The 25623-nt window shown below is 35.2% G+C and overlaps 4 protein-coding genes across 4 annotated transcripts; 1 reads left to right on the forward strand and 3 right to left on the reverse strand.

Annotated features, from left to right (window-relative positions):
• Positions 1 to 345: 345 nt before the first annotated feature.
• LOC107859669 (probable galactinol--sucrose galactosyltransferase 6) lies at positions 346 to 4941 on the reverse strand. Its single transcript, XM_016704749.2, has 5 exons — positions 4621 to 4941; positions 2708 to 4068; positions 1921 to 2130; positions 1674 to 1808; positions 346 to 1391 (listed from the first exon to the last, which is right to left on the reverse strand). Exons 1-5 carry the CDS (start codon positions 4897 to 4899, stop codon positions 701 to 703), a joined length of 2676 nt encoding a protein of 891 aa, XP_016560235.2. The 5' UTR covers positions 4900 to 4941; the 3' UTR covers positions 346 to 700.
• Positions 4942 to 10319: 5378 nt separating this feature from the next.
• On the reverse strand, positions 10320 to 19955 carry LOC107859670 (nijmegen breakage syndrome 1 protein). Its single transcript, XM_016704750.2, has 13 exons — positions 19689 to 19955; positions 18988 to 19041; positions 16747 to 17011; positions 16562 to 16650; positions 15766 to 15896; positions 14531 to 14577; positions 14316 to 14424; positions 13971 to 14039; positions 13182 to 13350; positions 11626 to 12128; positions 11034 to 11095; positions 10846 to 10948; positions 10320 to 10767 (listed from the first exon to the last, which is right to left on the reverse strand). The coding sequence occupies exons 1-13, from the start codon at positions 19723 to 19725 to the stop codon at positions 10714 to 10716; spliced, it is 1692 nt and encodes a 563-aa protein (XP_016560236.2). The 5' UTR covers positions 19726 to 19955; the 3' UTR covers positions 10320 to 10713.
• A 366-nt stretch (positions 19956 to 20321) lies between these two features.
• On the forward strand, positions 20322 to 23362 carry LOC107859671 (protein ROOT PRIMORDIUM DEFECTIVE 1). Its single transcript, XM_016704752.2, has 2 exons — positions 20322 to 21849; positions 22640 to 23362. The coding sequence occupies exon 1, from the start codon at positions 20481 to 20483 to the stop codon at positions 21726 to 21728; it is 1248 nt and encodes a 415-aa protein (XP_016560238.2). The 5' UTR covers positions 20322 to 20480; the 3' UTR covers positions 21729 to 21849; positions 22640 to 23362.
• An 825-nt stretch (positions 23363 to 24187) lies between these two features.
• LOC107859672 lies at positions 24188 to 25571 on the reverse strand. The gene is made up of 2 exons (XM_016704753.2): positions 24995 to 25571; positions 24188 to 24393 (listed from the first exon to the last, which is right to left on the reverse strand). Exons 1-2 carry the CDS (start codon positions 25134 to 25136, stop codon positions 24209 to 24211), a joined length of 327 nt encoding a protein of 108 aa, XP_016560239.2. The 5' UTR covers positions 25137 to 25571; the 3' UTR covers positions 24188 to 24208.
• Positions 25572 to 25623: the final 52 nt, after the last annotated feature.

Consider the following 25623-nt stretch of genomic DNA (forward strand, 5'->3'; position numbering starts at 1 on the left):
ACATTCTCCAAAAATGGGACAGGCAGATCAAAAGTTGTTCATATTTTTTGTTATCAAGTTACCAGTTAATGATTTCTCATAGGGATTTACTTGTTACTAATATATAAGTAATCTAGATGCACAATGTTTTTCTTTTTACTCGGTCAATACATAGAACATAATTACTCTCCATTAGAAAAATGCGACCAATTTCTCCTTTGGATGCCAAAGATTTTGTGAGATAAACAAGAAGTCTCTAAAAAGGAAATAAAGAGAGCATGACTATATAAACTGATATTTTCCTCGTATTTGTGTTGGTGGCAAGTACCCAGTGTAGTAATTGAGGGGGGGGGGGGGGGGGACACATTACCAAAACACAATCATCATATTATTGAAGGATATTCCATTAGAAATGGACATCACCGCATAGAACTACAAAGATTTTTATTTTCCTACTACTACATAGATAAATCTAAAAAGCCGCTGGACTACAGACGAACTGTTATCGAAGTGCCATCAGTCATCAGCTTCTGCCACGCTTCCCTTCCATGAAAGGCAAATGGAGCTAACTATTCAATGGTGATACAAATCAGAGGGGACACATAATAGGGATCATAATCTAGTAAGGTAAGTTGCCATAAGTCTCAAGTCCTATCCCACTTTTAAGTCCCCAAATAATGCCTCTTAATATCTTGCCAAACAATGTCTTCCTTCCTTGGATCTATACTTCAACTTCAATGATATGGACTTTCTGATCTGCTGGAGGCATAGCATCAAGATTCAAAGTCAACAAACCAGAGTCTGAGTCATAGGCAAACTCTACCATATCTCCACCCACACTGCACTTCCTCGGTTTGACGGATGAGTAAACACCAAACCGACCACACCCCTTTACTTCCATTGACACAACTGCAACTGCTTCAGTGCTCAAGTTCTCGATTCTATCTTCCGCCACAAGATTTCCTTCGCCTTGATATCCATTGTCAAGTTCAGACAATTCTGCGCCTGCCTTCACGTCGTATTTTAGTCCCTCAATTGCCCCGCCGGCATTGTACATGTCAATGAGCCCCAATGGTGCAAAGCTGAAGCCAGGTGCCAAGACCTTAATAGGTGTGACAGTGTATGTCTCGTGCTCAAGGATCTTAAAAGAAACAGGCATTGCTGCATTGCAAGGGAGAACAACAAGCTCGGCACTTCCGTGAGAGTAAAGAACACAGTCTCCACTCCATTTGGGATCCAAGGCAGCTTCAGATATGAAATGGACATCACGGCCCCTGATATAGTCTGTTATCGCGTCTGTGTTGGTCTTGTGAAATGTAGTCTTCCTCTCAACCGAGCTCCATGCTGCACCTTGGCAGTTGTATACTCCAAGCACACCAGTGTATTTGTTCATGTTCCATATCTTCAAAAGGCTGAAACATCATTACATTAGTTACACACAAATCTCACCATTTGCAATCAAATTACCAAAATAGTTTACTTCCCATTTCAAGCCAGAATTACCATAGTTGTGAAAAAAAAGAAGGGAAAGAGGAGATAAACTGCACATTTTTGTGAATAAAAGACGCTATCTTCAGTATCTGTACTTCCCCACTCTGACAAACCAATCTTCTAGCTCAAAAGTTTCAAAATTAAGGACTACTTATGTTTTAACATTCAATAAATAGCACTAATGGTGAAAATGAAAAACACACCTTACACCATCACGAGATGGATCAGTGAAAAGGGAGTCCTTTGTAGGTCGACCAGGCAAACGAGCACGAAGAATTGAACCATCTGGAAGAACAAGCTTCCTTAGGACATCAAAGTTGTGTTTGCCAGGTGCATCACTGTCATTAAGAACACAGCAAATATTAGCAACTTGTCGTGAATCATAACATAATAACTTGTCATTACAAAACAAGGATTCATAAAAATAATCGGTAGATACAAATTTCTTACCTAACATAGACAGGACCACCACTCAACGCCCTGGCTGAGCCATGATACTCGGCAGCGGGATGAAGCGACTGAAACATGTCCCAATCGGGCTGCATAATTTCTCCAAGGAACACACTGTTGTATGCTACACAAGCAATGTGAATGGTGTGTGAAGCTGGATCTCTTGGAAAAAAATCATCCGATGCTCTTACAACTGCTGTCTGCTTTGAGCTGTTTTATTGAAATGACAAACACAAGAAGATATTTAGTATGGTTCAAAATTATAATATTAAACAAGTTGTCAAGACACCTCTGAGGTGGGGTAAGTTCTGCTTACACTCTACCCTCTGCAGACCCCACTTTGTGGGACTATACTGGGTATGTTGTTGTTAAACAAGTTATAAATATGTACAGTAGCTCATAAATGCTAATAGTATAAAGTTCTCGACTCTACTATCACATTACTCATTTAAATGATTGATATTGTCAACTTGCCCTAAAAAAAAAAAAATAGTATTAGCAATTCCAGCAACTTTTTGGAGGAAACCATGGCATCTGAAGTATTTTTCATTTGGCATATCAGGCCAACCAGCAGTAACATGAATATAATACTATGTGTTTTACACTTCACATTAGTTTGTATACTAGTAATCAAAGAATGATCATTCTTATGAAAAAGAAAAAGAACACATAACATCTAATCAATCACTTAGAACTAAATTTCAGCTATAAAGAGTTGGAAGTTCATCATCAAAAAGATGAAAGATACTTGAGATAAATATTTAACCAAAATAGGAAGTGAACATACCAGTAAAGCGCGTCAGTATTGTGGCTCATGCAAGCAATGCAACCATTATCGGGGAAATTCCGAGCAACGGAAGCATCAAGAGCTTGATGATACTGTTTTGTGAGCTCAACCCGACCCCCTAAACCATCCCCTAAGGTCTCTAATATACACTGTACATCCACCTTCAATCCATCCACTCCAGCTGATGCCAAATAACTATGCATTTCATTATAGAACTTATAAGCACTTTTCGGGTTAACCAAACCCAAACCCTGAACAGCAATCGGATCCGTTTTCCAACCCGGTTCATTCTCCATCACCCCTTTTGTAATATCCGGATACTTCACAACCGAATCGTATTCCTCCATCCCCTTCACTCCAGGTCGTACCCCACCCCAATAACCCGTTATCGCGTGCCATACATATACATAGTTCAACCCGTATTTCTCCTTAGCTATATTCACAATGTTTTTGATCCCTACTGTTGGATCTTCCTTCTTCTGAAATTTCTCGTTTTCTTTGATTCCTGTAAGTCTCATTAACGGTTTCTCAACTTCCGGATCACCACCCACTGACTGCCAGCCATCATCAATGATGATGAATTTCGGCGGTATACCACCGGCAGTAAGACTTTCAAGGCCATCTTCAACGCCTTCTTGAGTCACTTCTTGGTAAAAAGCATCCCAAGTACACCACCCGAAGTAATCAACAATTCCGGGGAGTTTCTTCTCATGGCGTTGCCTGAAAGTCTTGAGATGCAACTTCACTGCCCTTATAGCCTCTGTGATGACGACAAACGGATCACTGCCAGCATGCATATAAACTGCTTGATTAAATAACGAGCTGACAGTGTCCTTATCGCCACTTTCCAAGCACAATTCGAGCTCGTCTTCAGGATTCCCCTGAAGAACTGCTCTGAATGAACCTTCGATTAAAGGAAGGAAAACGACATAAAGAACATCGTTGTTGTTGTCATCGTAGTTGTTTTTGTTGTTACTGGATTGGAGGTGAGATCCATCTTTGGTTTCGACAAGGAGAAATTGAGTTTCCATTGGAATTTCACTTCCTTTATCACCCATTTTCTGAGCCATCCACCATAGTTTGAACCTGAAACAAGACAAGAACCGGACATCTTGTAATTTCCCGAGCGGCACGACATGCCGGCTGTTGTCTTGATCAAATTCAGCACCAAGAAATACACCCTCCAATGGACCTGATGCTGCTCCAGGTCCGGAAGTGGTGATTACGTTGTCAGGTACATTTGTTAATATTGTTCTGTCTTTCACAACCAGTTTCCTCTCGGAAATCCTTATCCCCGAAGTGATTGTCATGGCTGCTTCTTCTTCCTCCTCAACTCCTTTCTCAAATTCTAGTTCACTTCCCTGAAACCACCCAAAAAAAATTTTACAATCTTTATCAACAACAAAAACACATCAAGGCAAGTCTCACAAGTGGCGCCTGGGGAGGATAGGATAGCATGTACGCAGACCTTACTGCTACTTTCCGGAGGTAGAAAAACTGTTTACAAAGACCTCAATAAGCTAAAAGTGAGAATATATTGAAATTTATTCAAAAGATTAGTCGTTTGATGCACAACATTAAATAAATCAGCTTTCTTGAAGGATTAAATAACAATTGTGATTTGAGTGATAAGTACTTCAAGCTCTTTCATTAAGAAAAGCTTTATCCCTGATATAGTATTTTCATAAATTCAAATTTAATCAAAAGATTAGTCTTTTAATGAACAAAATCAAATAAATCAGCTTTCTAGGATATCATATTCCTCAACAAATAAGGAATAAATTGTGATTGAGTGATAAGTACTTTCAAGCTCTTTTATTAAGAAAAGCTTTATCCCTGATATATTATTTTCATAAATTCAAATTTAATCAAATCCCAAAAACTACAACCATGGAAAAGCAGAAAAGACTTACTTTGTGAGCAAGAACAATAGAAGTGGGGGCCTTTGATGAAACAGAGAATGGAAATGAATTAATGGGTTTGATGAATGAATAAGAAAGATGAGTTCTCGGAGAAGAGAGGGGAAATGGGATTATTGGGTTTGGGCGTTGGATGAAGAGGCTATTTATAGTGGTAGGAGGATGTCCAGAAATAGAAAGGAACATGATTGGTGATTTTGGTCTGCCATAGGCTAAAGCCTTTCTTGATTTCATCATCTTTAAGATAAAAAAAGAACAATGGAATATTAGCATTTTTAGTCCTTTGAGTATTGATAGGTTCTAATTTTGGCTCTTCTGGTTTCTGGTTAAGTATTTGTAGTTTTTAATTAATTAATATGTGCATTTTTTAGTCCTTTATTGAGAAATTTTTCCAATTTAATGAATCATTAAGTGTTAAACCTATGAAAATTTTGCACTTTAGTTTTCTTATCAATATTGTTACTTTTACTGTTATGTTATCTTATTCTTATATCCTCAATGCCATTTTTTATTTTCATTTTTAAAAAAAATTTATAACTTTTTAAATAATTTATTTCATTTTTATTTTTTTCTAAATTTTTAAAAATAATCAGTTTTTTATTTTTATTTTTAAAATAATTTTAGAATTATTTTTTAATAATTTCCTCAATGCCATTTTTATATATTTTTTTAAAAAAATTATAATTAATTTTTAATAATTATTGGACCTACAATGCCGCGTGTCAGCTTTCAATTAGCTCGTTTTATCACATCATCGCGTGTGTGCAACACACACTTTGATCTTTTTGCTGATAGGAAAAAAAATGCTCAATTGGAACCAAATTGGGAGGTTTAGGGGTTTAATAGGTACAAGCCTTAGTTTAGGGGTCTAAGTGAATTTTAAGAAAAAGTTTAAGGGACTATCAATGGGTTTGACCTATTATCTATTACTCCCTCTATGTTATAATAAATGAATTGTTGGATTTTAGCACACATATTAAAGAAAAAATGTTAAAGACATAAATTTAACACAACTTTTCATTTTTACCTCCAAAAAAAGAAAAAGTTGACCTTGTAATACCTTTTCAAATGTTAATTGGTTGTCAAATCATAAGGGTAAATTTGAAGAAAAAAATTTTCAATGATTCACTTATTTTAAAACACTAATAAATACTCCAACAATTCACTTATTCCGAAACGGAGGGAGTATTTTCTTTGCTTCATTCATCAGAATATTATTTGTTTTTGCTATCGTTCTCATCGTTTTCAACGTGATTCTTTCACTATTTCATATATTTAACATATTTTACTTCAACCCTTTATTTCAAAAATCAAGGATAGAAAATGAAAAATGAAAAGAGAACGACAAGATAGGTAATTAAACTCTCATTACCAAGGCAAAAGTTCAAATAGTCAACTAAGCTACTAAAATTCTCTTATAAATTTACACTTATTATGTTATTGTTTGTACATTAACTTTGTTTAGTTATTCTATACTTAAGAGTAATATTGTTTGTAAAATAAGCTAAACATCACACTTTTCTTACACAAACGATCAAAAAAATATATTTAAATTGGTTAAAAGGCTACAAATATTTAATTAAATTGTACAAGGATCAAAAGTAAAATTTATGAACAGTTTAAGGATTAAAATGCAATTATCCAATAAAAAGGGGAGAAAAAATACAAGTGTTCCGGGGATGTGGGTTGTTCATTGACGGTGGATCAGACAGCCACGTTGGACCGCGGTTTTCCGGCCCTGCAACTTGCGGCCGCGCCCAACTTGATTAGAAAATGACAATTTTAACCTGACTCTTCGATTAATGAAACTTCTGTACACTTGATTTGACAATTGAAAGGGAAGCGTCAAAGTAATTAGTAAAATTATTGTCACGGTATCGATAGGTTACAGATTCAAGTTTGTTATAGAAATGTAAGGTAAATTTATGTATAATAGTAGCTCTTTATGTAAGTTTATTAATGAATAAAATTTGCATGCATCACAGCGTTGCCGACAACTTAATGGTAAACATGGTAAAGTTATATTGGCTGTAAGATTTCACAGCAGCCGTAAGGAAGTATGTTTTTTTTTTTTTCTTTTTAAGAGCTAATAAGATTTCATCATGTGGATGCTCTGAGGTCATAATGGATGATTTTCTTCTAATAATTGTTTTCTTTTTTTAAATTTAAAATATGAATGAATGAATCTTATTTATTCTATCTCTTTTTTGCTGGGGAGAAGTAACGTTTTACGTGACAGCTAAGAATTGAGTTATTTAAATTATTTAATTGATTAACAAGATGATTAAATGAAGTAAAATGCATGGAAAATTTCTTAGCAGGCAGCTAATTAGAATATTGAATTGTTTAATTTAGACAAAATATCTTTCGTTTAAGGAAGTGATTAAACAGGATGGGCCCACAAGCTCAATCATTAAATGAACACCTGGAATATTTAGATGGGGATTTATAATATTTTAAATTACTTTAGTCAAAGTGCTGAGCTGGAGCTGACGAACTACTAATTCAGATCATTATCATCACGTTACGTCTAGAAAGTTACCTATGTGAAATGTTTCAATTTATGTGTGTAAATTGATTATATAATTAAAGTTTAATATTACTTTCTTCGTTAGATTTTACTTGACATGTTTTGATTTGAAGTGTTAATTTTAAAATTAAATTAAGTTTGATTAATTTAATATTTTAAATTTTATATTTAAAAAGTAAATAAAAATTAAATTTTAATTAAAAATATTTTTTTTTGAAATTAGTTATCTCGTCGTCATGTATATAAAACAACCTATAACACGGCATATTATATACTTCCTTCGTTTCGGAATAAGTGTATTATTGAGGTATTTATTGGTGTTTCAAAATAAGTGAATCATTGAATTTTTTTTCAAATTTACCCTTATGATTTGACAACTAATTAACTTTTGAAAACGTTATTACAAGGTCAGTTTTTTCTTTTTTTGGGATAAAAATAAAAAGTTGTGTTAAATTTATATTTTTAATATTTTTTTTAATCTGTGTGATAAAATTCAATAGTATAATTTTTTCTCAATGATTAACCAAACTCTGTTTAACGTGTCAAATATGGATTCCTTGACTGAATAATGTGTTTGGGTACTGACGTGGATATAAAAACACTCAGAGATTTGTTGCCTTTCTGTAAATATTATATATATCAATCAATTATAGTAATATGGATGGTAGTGAATAATTTGATTTTTTTATTTTTTTTAATTAGAGATGTTAGATTTGATTTCTTTGAGAATAAAGAGAATCTCATTAAAAGTGTTGTCTTTATAAAACAGCTCTGCAATGTATAAATTTAATTTAATTAAACTCTAATATGGATAACTAAATATATATAGATGATAGTGGCTAGTCTATTTTCTTCCACTTAGATACTGCAAAAAGATGAGGGAATAAAAAATAAATCATTTGTCATAAATAAATATGTTATAATGACACAGCGTGATCAATCAAGTTAAATAATCAATAAAAAGGTACTTACGTGTACAAGTGGTCCTAATAATTTAGTAATGACACTAGAATTTGTAATTAAAAATTAGAGATACTACGTGGATCAAATACGACAAATTTTTCGATAAACTAGTGCTCTAATCATTTGATGATCAAGACTATATTTTAAGTTCCATTAAAATCCCTCAAGATTAAACTTAAAAACTCTTAAATTTTTTTAAAAAAAAGAAAAATCAAAGAATTTGAGATTTTAATATTTACTACTATATTTAGCATAACATTATACTTGATACAATAATTTATAGTCTTGATTATTCTGTAATTACTATGGCATTGTTGTCTGGTTAAAAACTGTAGCTATCTTTAACAAAAAAAAATGAAGTGAAAAAATTTAAGCGTTAACCAATTTATGACATTATTTTCTACTTAGGAACTCTATACTTCCTCTCATTTTTAAAGAATGACTTGACCTGAAGTTTCAAAAAATAATTTATTTATTTTTGAATTTTCTGATTTTAGATTAAACTTATGTCAAGTATATCAAAATACTCTTAATCATGTGGAAAGTTAAAAATAAAGTACTGTTAGAAACGAAATGAGTTATTTTTTTTAAATGAATTAAGAAGAAAAATTGATCATTTTTTTTTATACGGATGGAGTACGTGAAATACTGTACATTATCTCTTTCACCTTTCTCAATTATAATTGATAAAAATATCACTATTTATAACCACTCACTCGAATATTTATACAAGGGGTGTACAAAACTTGAACCGACCGATAAATCGAACCGATAAAAATGTTATTAGTTTATTGTTATTGGGTTAATGGTTTTATAAAAAAAATATTGGGTTATTGGTTCGGTTTTTTCTTATTGGGTTATATATATATGTGTGTGTGACTTATTATATATTTGTTTTAATTTCTCTTTAATTTCTACAAATTAACAAACTTATCATTTCAATTATATAAACTGTTAATTTCTCCTAGCAACGTTTGGTTCAAACTTGAAGATTCTTGTAAATTAAAATACATCATGTAAGATTTTTGGTTGCAACTAAGATTCATTTTTTTTATGTTAGTTACTACTATTTTTATTTTATAAGTATTTTCTTATCAGTTAAGCCGAAAATCGAATCGTTAAGGACTAAAAACTAATAAATCGAAAATCGATAAAAAAATATCTTATTAATTTGATTATTGATTTAGCATATTTAAAAATAGAAAATCGATAATCTGAACCGATACTATGTAAAATCGAATCAAACCGACCGATGTATACCCTAATTTATATAACAAATGCATAAGCTGCTTACAAGTTGCTTGGTTTTTCTTCTAATAAAAAGCAAAAAAAAAAAATCTTTGTTTATTGGCAATGATTGAAGAAAAAAAAAAGTGGTGAAGTATGCACTGTGTGCGTTATACAATTTCCAAGAAATCTGCTTCCCTAATTGCAGGAAATAGTATGTCAACATGTTGATTGATTGATTACCATGGGTTGAGGTGGATAGATTGGTATCTGTTTTTTTTTTTTTAAATTAGATATCTCAAGTTTGATTTTTTGAAATAAAAACAAATTACATTTGAAGAATTACTTCAAAAATTAGTCTTGCAATATGTGAATGTAAATTTAATGAATTTTAATATGAATATCGAACAAGAAGTGAAAACTTGAAAAAGAAAAAAATTGTTGACAGAATTTGCTGATTTTCAAAACGAGAAAACAACAAGAAAGTTACCAGCCACTAGATAATTTACACGGAAATAATTTGATCAATTTCAATAATAAGTTACTTGTCTACCCTTTTTAGTTTTCTTTTTTCTTTTACTTAGAGCATTAAACGTTAGAAGACATTGATTTTACTAATTCAAATCACACAAAAGTGCGGCAGCAACATGTAACACAATCTGTGTAATTCAATAAGTGAGAGAGTAGGATGTACGCAATTAACCTTAGACTCCTACTCCTTACCTATGTAACATAGAGAGACTATTTTCGACAAACCCTCATCCCAAAAGAGGAGTTGATGTTAGGTGTATTTATGCATCTTGCCACACTATTTTATGGTTATTTTTACATGATTTCATTTTGAATTAGTAGTAAATACACCTAACTTGTGTTGATTGTGATACCAGTTGACTAATTGGGCTATTTTTGTGAATATAGGTGTTTTTGAACGAAATTGCACAAAAATTGAAGAAAACATAAGATATCAGCTAAGTATGCATAACAACGATCTTATGATAGTTGCCATGAACATGAGCAACTAAACACCCCTATTCTGGGATTTTGTTAAGTACGAACAGAGCCTTTTCGAGAAATGGCAGTGTGTATCTGTCAAAATAATTTACAATCTGCCCAAAAGAACGAAAAGAAAAATTCCTTTCCGTTCTTAAAAGGGATACATGCATACAATAAGATCTATAACAGTAAGTTTTCACTAACAAAGTTCTATTTGCACCAAAAATAAACAATCCGCTTTGATCTTCTGAATGGAATCCCCTTCATCTTCAAAGCATCTAGCGTTTCGCTCCTTCCACATAGCACAAAGCTGCATGTGCTTTTCAGACTAAGGAAAAGAAGGTGCAGTTCTCTACAGCTCTGTAAAGAACATATTATCTACGAGCAAACAACCCATGCAGGGCACCAGCTACACCACGTTTTCTTCCCTGTGATAGAAGCCTGGCTTGAGAAATGTCTTTGTTGTGATTTTAGCTACAGTAATATAATACAAGACACATACCGACCTTTTCACTGTTAAACAGGTCCTCGGCAATAGCTTCCATCTGTTTTCTTTTTTTCTCTTCTTTAATAGATTCAGCAACGTTCTCATCCTTAAAATCAGATTCTCTGCCATCATGATCACAGATCAATATCGAAGGAATATGATAGTCATTAAGACTATAAATAACCATAGACAAACTAAGCTGCTTACTGATATGGATGCTTGGAGAACGGTATGAAGATTGCAAAGCTATTCTGGGATGGAGCATTTGCCTACAAAATTAGGTTAAAAGAACAGCAGAAGTTGGCATCTAGATTATAGCATAATAAAATCAAATCCACTGACCAAAGAAGAAGAGGTACCAAACCTAAAGTGAAGATGCATCATTAGAATTGCAATTCATGGACAAAACTTGATGTACTTTACAGAGGCAATAAAGCCGCGAGAACTTGAGAAAGCAATTTTTATAACAAGGACCTTCACTAAGCAATATTATTCCTACAAATTGTTATGCTTCCTGGACTTGCATTCAAATCAAACCTAAGATTTTACCGGACAGCCTGCATATTAGACAAGCTAAACAGACACATGGATCGTCATCATAGAAAATATTAGACTTTCCAGCGTCAATTTAGATAGATTAAGACAAGATCAAGCTGAAATTGCTATCCGAACTCTGATGCTGTTGAAGTCCGACATTTCAGCAATAGAGGAATAGCATGTTCAAGAAGAAAGTGAAGAGGGAATTTTTCGTTCTCTGGTATGAATATATTTCATATAAGACATCACAATAGATACAAACCTTACGGAAGCACTTAAAATTTTTAGCTCCACCATTTGTTGAAGAGACTGGTAATGACATGATGGAATCTTTAACAATCAAATCTTGGCTATATACGATGTCCGACTTCCCACTTTCCTGCCCATCAGTGCTATCTTCTTTTGCCACTGTATTATCACTTTTGACATCTAGGCGCCTGATGTAACCACCTTCAGGTTCATGGATGGTAGCATCATCATGTTGTATGTGACCTCCATCATGTTTAGCAGGCTTTGTTGAACTGGGAGACGTGTCCCTCATGGATACCTTATCCCTAGGTATAACTATTTGAACAGAACACTTATCATCGTTAGAATATTCAACAGATTCTAATTTGTGTGTAGAAGTTCTTCCCTTGCTGTCATGGTCTGAAGATTCTATTGAACAGAAAGCAGCAGCAATGTTATCTGACTTTGCACTTTCTGTTTCTGCATCTGAGTCTGCAACCACTGTCTCATCTGTGGAGCAAGAAGACGTAACGAGAACTGCAGAGGACAATAATTTAGTTAAGAACATGAGATTAAAGTGGCAGAGAACAATGTACATCTTATCAAGTACTGGTTGAACCAAAATGCCCTGATAAAGACACCAATAAATTTCTCACTTCTTTTGCAACCTTTTTGCATCTTCTATTATTATTTGCACAAGAGGAATTCTGCCTTTTATGAATATCCTACTTCTTCAAAAAAAATGAATTCTGCTCATGTACTTCTTGAAGTCAGAAAAGTAAAACAAGTTATCCAGTATCCACTCATTAAAAACATCTCACACTTTCATTCTACAATCAATTTTATTTGTGTAAGGAACTTGAATCCATTTTGAGCAAATGACTTTAAAGCAGGGATTTTGCAAATTGTAAATTATTAAAAAATCTTATTGTGACAAGAAAACTGTTGCCTTTCTGTTTATTACGTCCAAGACATTACCAGCAGCAAGATCAGTGACCAATTACAATGCTCATGAGTAGTGAGTTTCTACCTAATTAAAGGAAATCAGTAAGTCACACTAAATCTAACCTAGTCAAAAATCTACTCAACCAGCATAAAACAAGGTGGCAGAAGATTTTATGAGAAGTCCCATTTTATCAACCAATCTAAAGCCACACTCTTAAACTTCCTGGCTAGTCTAACCAGAAATTTTCATTTGCTTTTGCACAACAGTAGGCACAGTGACAAAAGGACCTGATCCTTGACCATCTCAAATAATCATGAAGTTTGATTTACTACAGGCCAAACTAATCGATGATTCATAATTTGTTTAACGAGCTTCAAAATGGCGATCCTCTGCAAGTTAGTGGTCAATATCTAGCATGTAATTTGTAAATTCAGTACATATCATGTTTTGCAGTCTGAATCTGCTGGTCAAAGTTTCAAACAAAAAATTAAGGGGAGAATGGTTGGAAGGAGACAAGAGAACATGAGTGAGCAAAGAAAGACAGGAATGGAGAAAATAGAAATTTATGTACATAAAAAGCTGATTGACATGTAAGTGCAAACTACAAAGGAAAGACATAAATCCTAAACTCACACTTCACTCACCCGGTGGCGATGTGATACGAGAAGGATCCAGATATCCAGATAGAACCGCAGAAACCAGATCTATCTCACTCACCCAAGGCAAGGAACTATGGTTAGAAAAACACTTAGAGCTGCATGATCCTGCTGGAACTACACATACCACACGGTCATTTCCATTTTTCTCTGAGACCTAAAATCAGATGAAACGAGCCAGTAAGTTTAAATATTAATACTTATGCAATCTTCAGTGGTTCAACAATGTCTACCTTGCATGCAAAACCATGAGCACCCCATGGAAACCCCAACAACAACAACAACAACAAACCCCATGGAAACCCCACCGCACGAAAAGGGGAAAAGAGAATTAATTTGGCATCAAACACAAAAATGGAAATTTAAAGGTATGATTTAACTCAAACAAGACTCATCCAGTATACTTGAGTTGTATGAATCCAATCTAGCCATTCCCATATTAGCAATCTCCGGGACCAAGATCACCATTTAAAAGTCCTATAAGAAAAGGGAAAAGGACAACAAGGATACCAAGGACAACAAAGATGCACTTAAGTGAGTGACAGTTCAAGGGTTCAGGGTTCAGGGTTTACATCTTCAGAATGTTTACCGATTTACCTCTATCCATTAAGAAATACATCATTTGAGAGGCTGTGCCATCTACCTTTTTCCAAATATCCTAGGAGTTACCAAATTAGTTCAATCTTAAGGGCTGAGCTATGTTGAATATGCAGAGACGAAGACCAAGGAAAGAGGGGAAGGAGGAGCAGGCAACAGTAACAGGCCATCAGGACAGACCATTTCAGCAGAAGAAATATCGGCACCCCCAACTTCCAGTAAGGACTGCAACCTTCCCTCAAATTTATACTGCAAGGAAAAGGGGAAAATGATCTTAGTCATCTTGCAATCAAGCCATCTTGCATGTCTTGCAAGATGATCAAAAGTTTGCAGAGAAGATGAATAAAGGCAAAGAAATCAAAAGTTTACAGCATTACTTATGACTGTCAACTGAACTAATGGGATAACTAGTTAAGTTTATTATGCATAATTAATCACATAAAAATCTAGATAAGCTATAGACGACTCTGAACTGAAGCCAGAAGAAAGAAACTGGAATACTGGAAGAACTAAGGAGGTGATCACCTTGTTTTCTGGTTCCAGCAAAAAAGTATATCCTTTCAAACAACACTCCCGCGACTGAGGATCCACCACTTTCACGGACACTCCTTCCAGCATCAAGTTTGGTGCATGACTGGATAACACAGCACAGCTTATTTTGTAAGCATAAAAAGAGAATGTTGTACATGCCATTTCAGACCATCAAAGCATAATATGATTAATCTTAATACAGTACTTACGAACTGCAGCTTGGAATATCGGTGCAAATATTTTTTTCTGCAATTAGCTGAAATTCATAGTCAAACAATTACAAATGATATCAGATCTCAAGTTTGAATATAGAAAATAATTTCTTCATGGTTGGATATTGTAAGAGCTTGATAATATGAAATGAAGAGCTAAGGGCTAAGTTCACTTTTCTTCTTTCTGAATGAGTAAAGAGTATCAGTATCCATTTCAAAAACTCGGAAACGGAAGTTATGAGCTCACAATTACAAAAGGTACAAAGATGTAGGTCTTTTTTAAAAGAGTAAGGAGCCACAAATAAGCAAAAACATTTATATCATGCACACTTTTTAAGGTGTACCAGAAAGCTGAACTATAAACTAAAGTGTTTCAAACTACATCGGGAATTCCTGATTCCTTCAAAGAATATTTGGCTTCTCTTCTTGATAACCCATATAATGCATAATCCATATCACGCAGAAAGATAAACTATAAGAGCCTTTCTCAACACAAAAAGATAATATTTCAGACCACACTTGAACTTCTTGACATAAGTACCTTTCAAGGGATAGGGAGTGATAAATCCAGGAAAACATTTCTACCATGTACGCTTTTTATGCTGTACCAGAAAGCTGAAACTGTAAGCTAAAGCATTGCAAAACGCAAGCTACGAACGGCAATTCTTAAGTCCTTCAAAGTCTTTGGCTTAACACAATGAAAAGAGATAGTGTTTCAGACCACAATTGTGTTTCTTCTTGATTTCCTCCTTTCTAAGAGAATAGCAAAAGTAGTCATCATAGCAAGACTCAATACTAAACCAATTTTTTTCCTGAAGCAAAGGAGCAGAGGATTATCTGATGTTATTGAACATCATACAAATAAAAACACAATGCTACCATTGATTACATCGCTCAAATTATGAAGTTCGTTCAAAATCATATCTGCACATTTATGTTTGGAGCCCTTTGGAAGATTGAATAATCATCTCCAACCTTCAGAGTAACGAAGGGAAAGGACAGACATCCGACATAATACAAGGTAGGCACTGCACAATCATGAAACCGTCACATCATCTTCCTCACATTGGTAAATCTAACATAAGGATTAACATGCATTTACATTTGGTTACAGTATGACATCTTTCAACTAAATTTTTGCGTATCTAGATATCAGCAACTCAAAATGCAAATCGACATGTTTGTAGCAGAGTATTCTCACAAACATCTTAGGTGATTTATACAAAGAGTACCTCAACCCAACTATATTGAATCAAGGGTTTTCTAGCGACAATAGCATCAATCAGATCCTTATTCAGTGGAAAGGAATCATCTACAAGCACATGTGAGCAATCCAAACTCCACTTCTTAGTTATACTGGCCCCTGCAAGGTGATTGATACCATTAGGATATATGTGTATAAATCCTATAAGCATATATATGCATATAGCAGAAGAATTGTCACTGTGAGTTTTGAAATTCTAATATAATCTAGATATTCCCTCTATCGCAAGTTCCTTGGTACTTTGGGAACTTTAGACTACTCTGATCACGGCATCCTAAAAGCATTCAAGATACTTTCTGTGTTTGTAAGCACAAATAATATAGGTACTTATTCTTTTCAATAATATATAGGTATTTATTCTTTCAATGTAACTACAGTAAAACAAGTAGTAGAACTGGTCTCTTTGGGAGCATATGTTGACATTCTCTTGCAGTTCATGGTCCTTTTGACCACAGCACCAATGGAAAATAGGTATAAAGAAATGTGTTGTATTTCTGTCACCTAACCACAAGTTGTGCACCGAAGACTAATATGACTCGCATCAAGTCTTTATTATTATTTTGGTTTCTAAACTGTAATCATTCCTTGAATCATTTTTTCCAAATCATAGGAAACAATGGTTTAAAATTAGCAAAGGAAAAAAACCAAACAAAGGCATTTCAAGAATTAGACAGATCACAAAGGTAATACTTTAAGCAGCGTGAAACACAAAAGTGCATAAACCATATCAGGTACTTATGTACATAGCATAAATGATTGCTCACCTATTGATGACACCTTCTTTGTAATAAGTTGATTTGTCTTTGAATTCTTTGGGGAGCAAATGAAAAATATGAAGGACTCGTAAGAGAATCTGTTTGACATATAATAACATACATCAATATGCTGTCCAGCGCCATTGGTGGTCCACTAACAAGAGGTAAGAGCTACAATATGTAACTTCAATCACCTGTAAGTTGCATTACCAGTTCCAAATGAAACTAGATCTCCATCCTTAAGCATTGTTTCTTTATTTGGAAACTCATGAACTTTCTCCATCGAATCCAGATTCCTGTTGAGGAATGTACCATACTTTGAGCAGTCTTTTATACGTACTTTAGACAAAATATTTGACGGTTTCTTCAATGAATGACCCAACGAAACCATCTCATCTATTAAAATCTCTGCATGAATCCTAGAAACTCCTTTATCCTTGTTGACAATGACATCACATCCTGTGAAAGAATATGTTTAAGGGAGTACAGGTTAATTACTTTTCAATCATAACACCTTCAGAGTACTATTTGGAAAATATGCACTTTCAAGTGACGGAAGTTACGGTGCAATAATGTCTCTCAATTCCGCACCACAGATGAAAATAGACTACAAATTGCAATGGTAAAATACCATAGATAAAGAGGATATTAACATGCTAAAAAGCTTACAGACAGAAGCAGACCTCATGAACCAATCAGTAAAAGGCATATCACAGGAAAAAGGGGAAAGACTCAGTTAAGACATTCGAGAGGCTTGGCCTGATGGAAAACAGCTTCTCTCGAATAAAAGATGTCCTACGAAGGAGAGAGAGTTTCTTTTTCAATGAATCTCTATGCAATAGTCCATCTAATGCATTGTCCAGAGAACATGTGTCTCCTAGTCCCAAGTAAAGGGAAAATGAATAACATTTAATTTAGAGGCTCTTGGAAAATCCAGAAAGGAAGGCGTTGTTTCAGATATTAGTAGCAAAGCTTTGCAGAATTAATTCCAGGCAACCTCTTTCGATTCACTGCTCAATAGACTATCTGCCACTTCTTTTTGTTCACGTTCTTCGTATCATTATATTACTAAAATATTACGATAATTAGTACTTGGGCATGGTGGGTATCAAATGCTTCCATCTTCTTTTAATGCGTGGTATTAGGCTTAACACATACTTTCCCCTACAAATTTGTAACAGAACCCCTTTGACACGCCCCTCTCTTTCACGGACAACCTTTTGCACATCAGAACTTTCCACAACTGTGTCTATTTTTTATAACCAAAAAATATATATAAACATAATAACAATAATAATAATAAACATGGTGTTTGATCACTTTCTCCAGACAAGCATATATCATGCACCAATAAGTTTGCTACGCATAACATTAACTAAAGAAAGAATAACACTATCCAATTATAATTACAGCCTCATATTCTTCACTCCCTATCTTCATCTACAGGGCTGAAGACCACCCCCACATTTTGTCTTTTGTCTTCCCAGCAAATATGTCAGATAGGAGGAGATCATACACAACAGAAGTGTCAACTTAAAACAACAAAAGCTAGATAATTTGACAAAATGTGAGAGTTAAGCAGTAGCGTTGCGGTAGAGGTTGAATCATAAGCCAGTAATTACTTCTCAACCATTCCCTGTGAGTGCCAACAATTATGACGGGAGGCATATTTGGGGAAGGTTTAACCCAACTTGTTCCACTATCTGGAGACCATGGGAGGTGAAAACTGGGAAGTGCCAGGCTTTGCTCTTATTCAGAATTTCCAGCATGCCAGTGTTATTTCTTGATCTCTGGAAACTAAGATGTCTTGTGTATCTATGAATTGTTTTCCAAGAGAAAGTGATGACTTTTACATAATATTGGACTAGGTGATGAAGAGATTGGGTTGGAGCAGCTATGGCAGAATTAATGTTGGTCTAAATAAGGAAGAAGATAACCCAACTTAAAATAAAACAATTACTAACAGAATTTTGATATGTGTCACTTAAATAATGCATCTGATATAAAAATGCTCGAGTTCACGCACTTCATTTGTTGGTAAAATAATATGCAAGCCAACTGAGCAAACGTAGTGTGTATTAGACATGGTTGGGGAAATTTTGGCAAGTAAAAAGCCCATGAAGATGGAGTACGTCCTGAAATTCCTTTCATTACAAGTTAGGGACTTAGGGCAAAGTAAGTATCAGGCCTAATTACAACGAACCATGACAAACCAATTATTGGCGTGATAAATGCTATTGTCATGACCCATGACTTGGACTATCAGAAAGTGTGACACCTAAATCATCTCATCAACAAGGGCACTCAGAAAAGAAGCAGTGACAGCAGCCTAGAGTAACCAAGCTAAGAGTAGAAACTCGGAAGTAACGCCTTGTAAAGGGATTGGAAAACACATTAAGAAAATTTTACAAGAGTGCATAGTTGAGAATGATTACCTTTTCGACCCACTTTATATGTACCTTTATTGAAGAAATAGTAATTATCTTCACCTGTCACATAAACAAGAAGCAGTGTATTAGTGCAACGACAATACCAAAGTTAATAAGATGATAAACCAGTCAAAATTCTAGCCTAAAATCAAACCAACGAAAGTCAATGACAAAATGTGACAAACGATAGCCATGAACGACTTGTGTCAACTTTCAACATCAGTACAACTAGCTCATACATGAAATGTTGTGTTATAATTATGACTAAAACAATTCATGAAACATAAGAGCTCAATCAAACCCAATCACGCCTCAAAGCCCAACCAATCTGGTCTGGCTACATTGATGCTATATATCCATCCTGCTTTATTCAGTCACATCCTGTGTGAATGAATTGGTCTTTTTAAAATGGCTGTGCGCGCTCAGACCAACTTGCACTTACCTCTAAAAATAATCTACTAGGTTCCTACTACCTCCCACTCTGCCACTTAGACAGTTAGAAATAAAATTATCAAAACTTGTTTGCCAAAACCTTAGGTGCAATTTGGAGGTTCACTAAAGTTAGCGATTCAATTTTTGCCTCCACTGAGATATTGAACCTAAGACATGATGCCTCTCCTCCTACTTCACTGATCACTAGGTGACACCCTTCGAGTGCTTAATAAGGAAATAGAGAACAAGTAGAGAGAAGGTAGGTTTTGTAGAACCTGGAAGTGGGTCAATAGGAAAAAGCCCCCAAACCATAGCTTGTACACCAAAACAGGACGTTCCACTAACAGCAAAGTAAGCAGAAGTTGTATTGATACCAACAACGCCGTCGAAAATGGCTACTTCTCCGGTAACGGAGCTTTCTTTCAGTAGAGAGAATGAAAATGGCAGAATATTTTCTGCTATATTTCAACAAAGCCCTTTGATTGGAAGAAAAATAAGTAGGTCATATATTTGTACGGAAAAACGAAACAAAGCAATAGTCGCTTCCAAGTTTTACATTCTCAATTTATTAATTTAATAAGAAAATAAAATTACTATAGACTTTTCTGTAACCCTTTTTAAAATAAATTAATATTATAAAAATTATATTATTTAATTTTACGAGATTTGTTTAGTTTTAGTAAATACTAAAACAAATTGCGACCCAACGGAAAAATTCAAATTTCTAAACATAATAGTATTTTTCTATTTGAAACGTATAACACGTTTAATTTTTATTTTGTTATCCTGACCTAACTTATCTTATGAAATTGAATTTGCACTTGAATTCAAAAACAGCTTTTTAACACAGTAGTAATGTGTGAGTATATTTTATGTTCCTCGTACCTCATTTTTCATGAGTTTTCCTTTGATACGTTGTTCTTGTTGTAATGCTAATATATCTTGTGTATATTCTTTTTTATATAATCCAATTTTGTTAATACGAGATATACAAATAATGTGCATGTATAAGAATTGGTTGGATAATATAACAAAATAAATTTGACTAACACCACCGGCGATATACCATGCTGGCCCATCTCCTCCAAAAACTAAATGGCCACAAACCACCCACCGCCGCCGCCGCCGCTACCACCGTCCTCCTCCGCCGTAAAACCACGTCAGCTGAATACGTATCCTCAAGAAACCGAGACCCCACTTTCGAAAAACTCATGGACAAGTACAAAAACCTCTTCAAAGTCATCGCTATTCAAGACCTCATCCTCGGCGCAACCACCAACGCCGCCGTACCCGCCGGCGTCTCCGTCGACTTCCTCAACCGTCTATCCCAGCGCCTCCATCTCAACCGAGGCGCCACCCATTTCCTCCGTAAGTACCCCCACATCTTCCACATTTTCCATCACCCTACTAAATTACAACCTTATTGTACACTTACCGAAAATGCCCTCAAAATCAGCCGACAAGAAGCTACAGCTATTAATGATACTTTACCAGTTGTAGTGAACCGCTTGGTGCGTTTGTTGTCTATTTCAGTGACTAAGACATTGCCCCTTAGAGCCATTTTTAAGGTTTTTAGGGAACTTGGGTTGCCTGATGATTTTGAGGATAGTGTAATCTTGAAAAAATCGGATCTTTTTGCACTTGTTGATAGCGGGAATGAACCAAACACCCATTCGTTGAAATTTGCTGGTGATAATATACCAAAGGGGGAGTTAGTTGCTGCTGTTGATAATTGGAGGGTATTGGAATGTTGTAAAGAGGATATTGGGGTTGATAGGAATGAAATTTTGTATAGTTTTAAGCATAGTTATCCACCAGGGATGAAGTTGAGGAGGAGTTTTAAGGCAAAGGTTAAAGAATGGCAACAGTTGAAGTACGTGGGGCCGTATGAGGAAGTGGAGATTGGAGAGAAGAGGAAAAATAAGATTGGGATGATGGAGATGGAGAAGAGAGCTGTTGGTATTGTGCACGAGTTTTTGAGTTTGACAGTTGAGAAAATGGTTGAGGTAGAGAAGATTAGTCATTTTAGGAAGTGGTTTGGGATTGATTTGAATATAAGGGACTTGTTTTTGGATCATCCTGGGATATTTTATTTATCAACGAAAGGGTATAGGCATACAGTTTTTTTGAGGGAGGCTTATGAAAGGGGATGCTTGATTGAACCAAATCCGGTGTATGAGGCTAGGAGGAAGCTTCTTGACCTAGTTATTTTGGGACGACGAGGGTTGTCTAGAGGTCATCCTGAGCCAAGAGGTGTTAGCCAGGGGGAAGATGGTTTCACGGAGGAGGTGAAGACTGATTCAGATGAAGATTGAATTACCGAGACCTTGCATCCATACCACAAATGCAGGATGCTTTGCAATTGCTAAAGGCCCTGATGGAAAGGATCATACAAGTCAAGAGGATTGAGCAAACTTTTAGCAATATAAAATGGAGGTAAGGATTGAGAACACAAGTTCTATATTGTTCATTTTATCACGTAGATTTGAAAGTCTTTGATTCAAAAGCACAACCATTGTTTTCATTTTACTTTCAGACGGACCACAAGATTCTAGTCCTTGGAATTTCAGTGGGTCGTTGCTCAATCATTCAACTGTCTCAATTCCAAACTAGTTAAGATCAGCTATATTAGTCGTCTATATCCATTCAACTGTCCTCAGACATTACGACCTTCCAGAAAGATCATATGTTTTTATACTATCATATGTTTTTTTTGAATAACCTTATACTATCATATGTTTTTATACTATCAAAAAATTGAACTCCCTCTTGTTGTGACTTCCCATCATATCTTATAGGGCCAGAAACAAGTTAAATTCATCTCATGGTTCTACTCTGTATTATCACCTATTTATGATCAAGAAGCTAATCTCACCACTTGAAGCCTGTCTAACTTAACTAAGTGAAAAACAATGCAATGCAAAATATCGTATGCACTAGAAACACATCCAACATGAATGCATGTGTCTAAAATAAAGGTCAAGACTAAAAATGTTTAGGGACCTTTCAACTAATATGGTGGTAGGTTGGCTGATCTGTGAGAGTTTGCATATATAGCTAGCTCACATGGGAAGATAAATTCAAGTATTATTTCATTTTCTATGTGCATCCATGTTTCATTGACAGAATAGCCCTATCAGTCGTGTCTTGATTTTTCCATGTTGAAAGGAAAAAACTATGAGTTGTATATCTATTTGATTGATTTTGTACTATTGTTAACCTCCAGGGAGATGTGTAACATCCACATTGGCAAAGACCATCGTCAGCGACCATGAATTTTCCACCAATTTGCAAAGAGATCTGCATCTGAGGAAAAGGCCGAGTCTCCTTTTCCAGTTGTAACAATGCTGCAAGGCGTGCTGCTTTGTGACGGATGACCTGTGCAAGTGAATGTGCGACTCTGTTTGGTCATCGCAAACCTACTTAGCCAATGTAGATACCAGTTCCACTTGTAACTTCTAGAAGTTGTGAAGGTGGGAAAGCTAGTGAAGGGGATCTGAGCATTCAGTATATCGTTTGGGTAAAGGAAGTCATCCTGCATGATTTGGGGTTGTGTTTAAATTGGAGATGGGAGAAGTGTCATTGAGTATCTCAGTTTGCTCACAAATAATCAGGTTGGTTAGATGTTATTCCGGCAGGTTGTGTTGTACTTCACTCACAAATCCCACAAAATTCCAGCAGAGACACAAAACTTTAGTTGTTTTGGTACATCTACATAAGTGTTGTTGGATAAGAATTACCCCGGTCTCCTTGCTGGCGGAGGTAGCAGGTACCAAGTGAAATAGTCGAGATGCAATTTGGACACCACATTTATTAAAAGGGGAACTCTTGTGGGTCCTTCATCTGTCTTTATGTATGAGTTGAGTCGGACGAGTGAGTTGAAAGCAGATATTAGTTGAAGACGAATGTAAGTTAGAAATTTCGGAATTTGATTTGGAAGAATGCACCATATGATACAGCTCCTAGGACTTGATGTCGTATATTTGATATTCCACTCCCTCCATTTGTTTCCCATGCCATGTTTTAAACTAAACTAGTTCTGCTTTCAGTCTCTCACATTTAGCTTTCATATAAACCTTTAGCAGAATTCGTGTCGCCAGGATAACCAACTAATGACCTTACATCAAACATCCACATATAGCATACTGTTTCTTAGGATGCCAAAATCCAAATATAGTTTAATGCTTTTTGGTCCATAGCCCAAATAGAGAGAAAAAAGAAAGGTAGAGAACCAAGGGTACTATTTGAATTGATTTTTTCTGAAAAAGAAGAGTTGGAGGTGACAATTCCCTGAGCCCGAGCATTAATGATGCTTCTTTTGCATCAGAAAAGTTTCAACAAAACCCAAAGGAGTACATAGACAAAGACAAGCATAGAGACACAGGAGTCACTAGCAGGTGTGTCAGCTTGATTTCTTTTACTACATAATACATTTTGGTTGCTGTTACATGATGTTGGTGAAGATCATTAGGAAAAAGCCCAATGGCCTCTAAAATTTGCAATGTTTAATAGTATAACATAATCCGAAAACGATTGTACTAAGGGAAAAGAAGTAGCCATAAACCAGTTGCTTTCGACCGGGAATACATAAAGATATTTTGTATACATATGATAAAATCGCTCCATCGGGACACATTTGAGTCTAGATCTTGGATTCGTCACAGTAGTATACTTCATGCAAGTGACCCTGTGGCTCAACCTTCAAAATCAGCTAACTAGTAGCCATTTTGGAGTTTAGCACTTCATTTGCTGTCCCTCTTTTCCCCCCCTGCCCAGGCCCTCTTTAATCACTCATTCACTTGTTGCTGGTCTTGAATCGTTGGATTTTCTGAAGACATGCCTGAGCCCTCTCCATGACAACATCAATCCTACTTCTCTTGGTACAACCCGCAGTATCCTGCACTGCCCTTTGCTGTTTCTTCCTGGGCTCTTCTCGACTACCAGAGCTTCCAGTTTTCCTCTTCCTGTTGCTTGATGACTCTATACAAACCCCAGAAACAACAAACTCAACATTAGGACATACAACTAACTAGATGAAATATAGTAATACAAAGTACCAACATAGCGAATTCTGGATTTGCACCCAAGAGTGTTGCCTAGCGGTTCGACGAAGTTGGTTTGAGCATCATAAGGTCTCAGGTTCAATTTTCAAACACTGAGTGATTTTTTTTCTTTCTGTTCTGGCCTTTGTGGAAAAAGTTACTTTTGCTTGAGGAAGGTGGTGTGCACATAGCTTTTCTTTTCTTTTTCTTTTATACAACATTGGTGTCTTGATTAGTTTGCGTACGTCTTAACTATGTGTACCCGGTTTCTCTCACGGTCATAGATACTTTTGCTCATCAACACACGGACAAATAAAAAGAATCACCTAGTATTTTTGTGATTTACACCACTTCATTGACCACTACGTACACCAATGTTATCCGACCATCTCAGCATGTTTTCATAATAAGTAAAACATCAACCGAAGACAAGAAGCATCAACTTAAAACCAACAACATATTCAAACCCCACACACACATATATATGTAAAGAAAGTTAACTATAATCATAAAGAGTGAGAGCAAAACGAAGCAGTAACCTTGAGTATCAACATAGGATGAAGAAGGAAGAGAGTCAGATTCAAGAAAAGAGATGAAGGATCTTAGCTCCAACTTGAGATACTCAAACTTGTTTGGATACTCAGTTTCCAGAATTTCCAGTTCTTTTTTTGCTTGTTCCATTTTAACCTTATTTGCTTACAAATGGAAATGGAAAGACAAAAGAAGAGCAAAAACCGGAAAGTTCCGAATGCATTAATAAATGAGGAGTGCTTTCCTTTTAATTTTAAAATCCAACTCCTCGTACAGTATCAACTGGGACATGAAAAGTTTCTCTGTCCCTTTCTCGATATTATAAAAATCTGCCTTCCTCTACCCACTATTAAGCTAGCGTTTCATGTAGTAACATTTTGAATTGGATTTTAAAAATTTATTTTTTAATATTTATTTGGGTTTGGATTAACTTTTTGAAAATTTATCTTGAAAGATCTTTGAAATCTGAATCAGTTTTGGATGTCTCAGGCTTTTACTCATACTAAATTTTTTGTATAAATAAATTGCAAGTGCAAACATTAACTTCAAAAATTTTTAGTTGTCTATATTTCAAATTTCAACTCCGTAAGTTATAGTCAAATGGGAGCTAAATGGACTATGCATGTTAGAATTAAGT

The sequence above is a fragment of the Capsicum annuum genome, chromosome 2, assembly GCF_002878395.1.
Source record: "Capsicum annuum cultivar UCD-10X-F1 chromosome 2, UCD10Xv1.1, whole genome shotgun sequence".
In the NCBI taxonomy this organism is placed as follows: domain Eukaryota; kingdom Viridiplantae; phylum Streptophyta; class Magnoliopsida; order Solanales; family Solanaceae; genus Capsicum; species Capsicum annuum.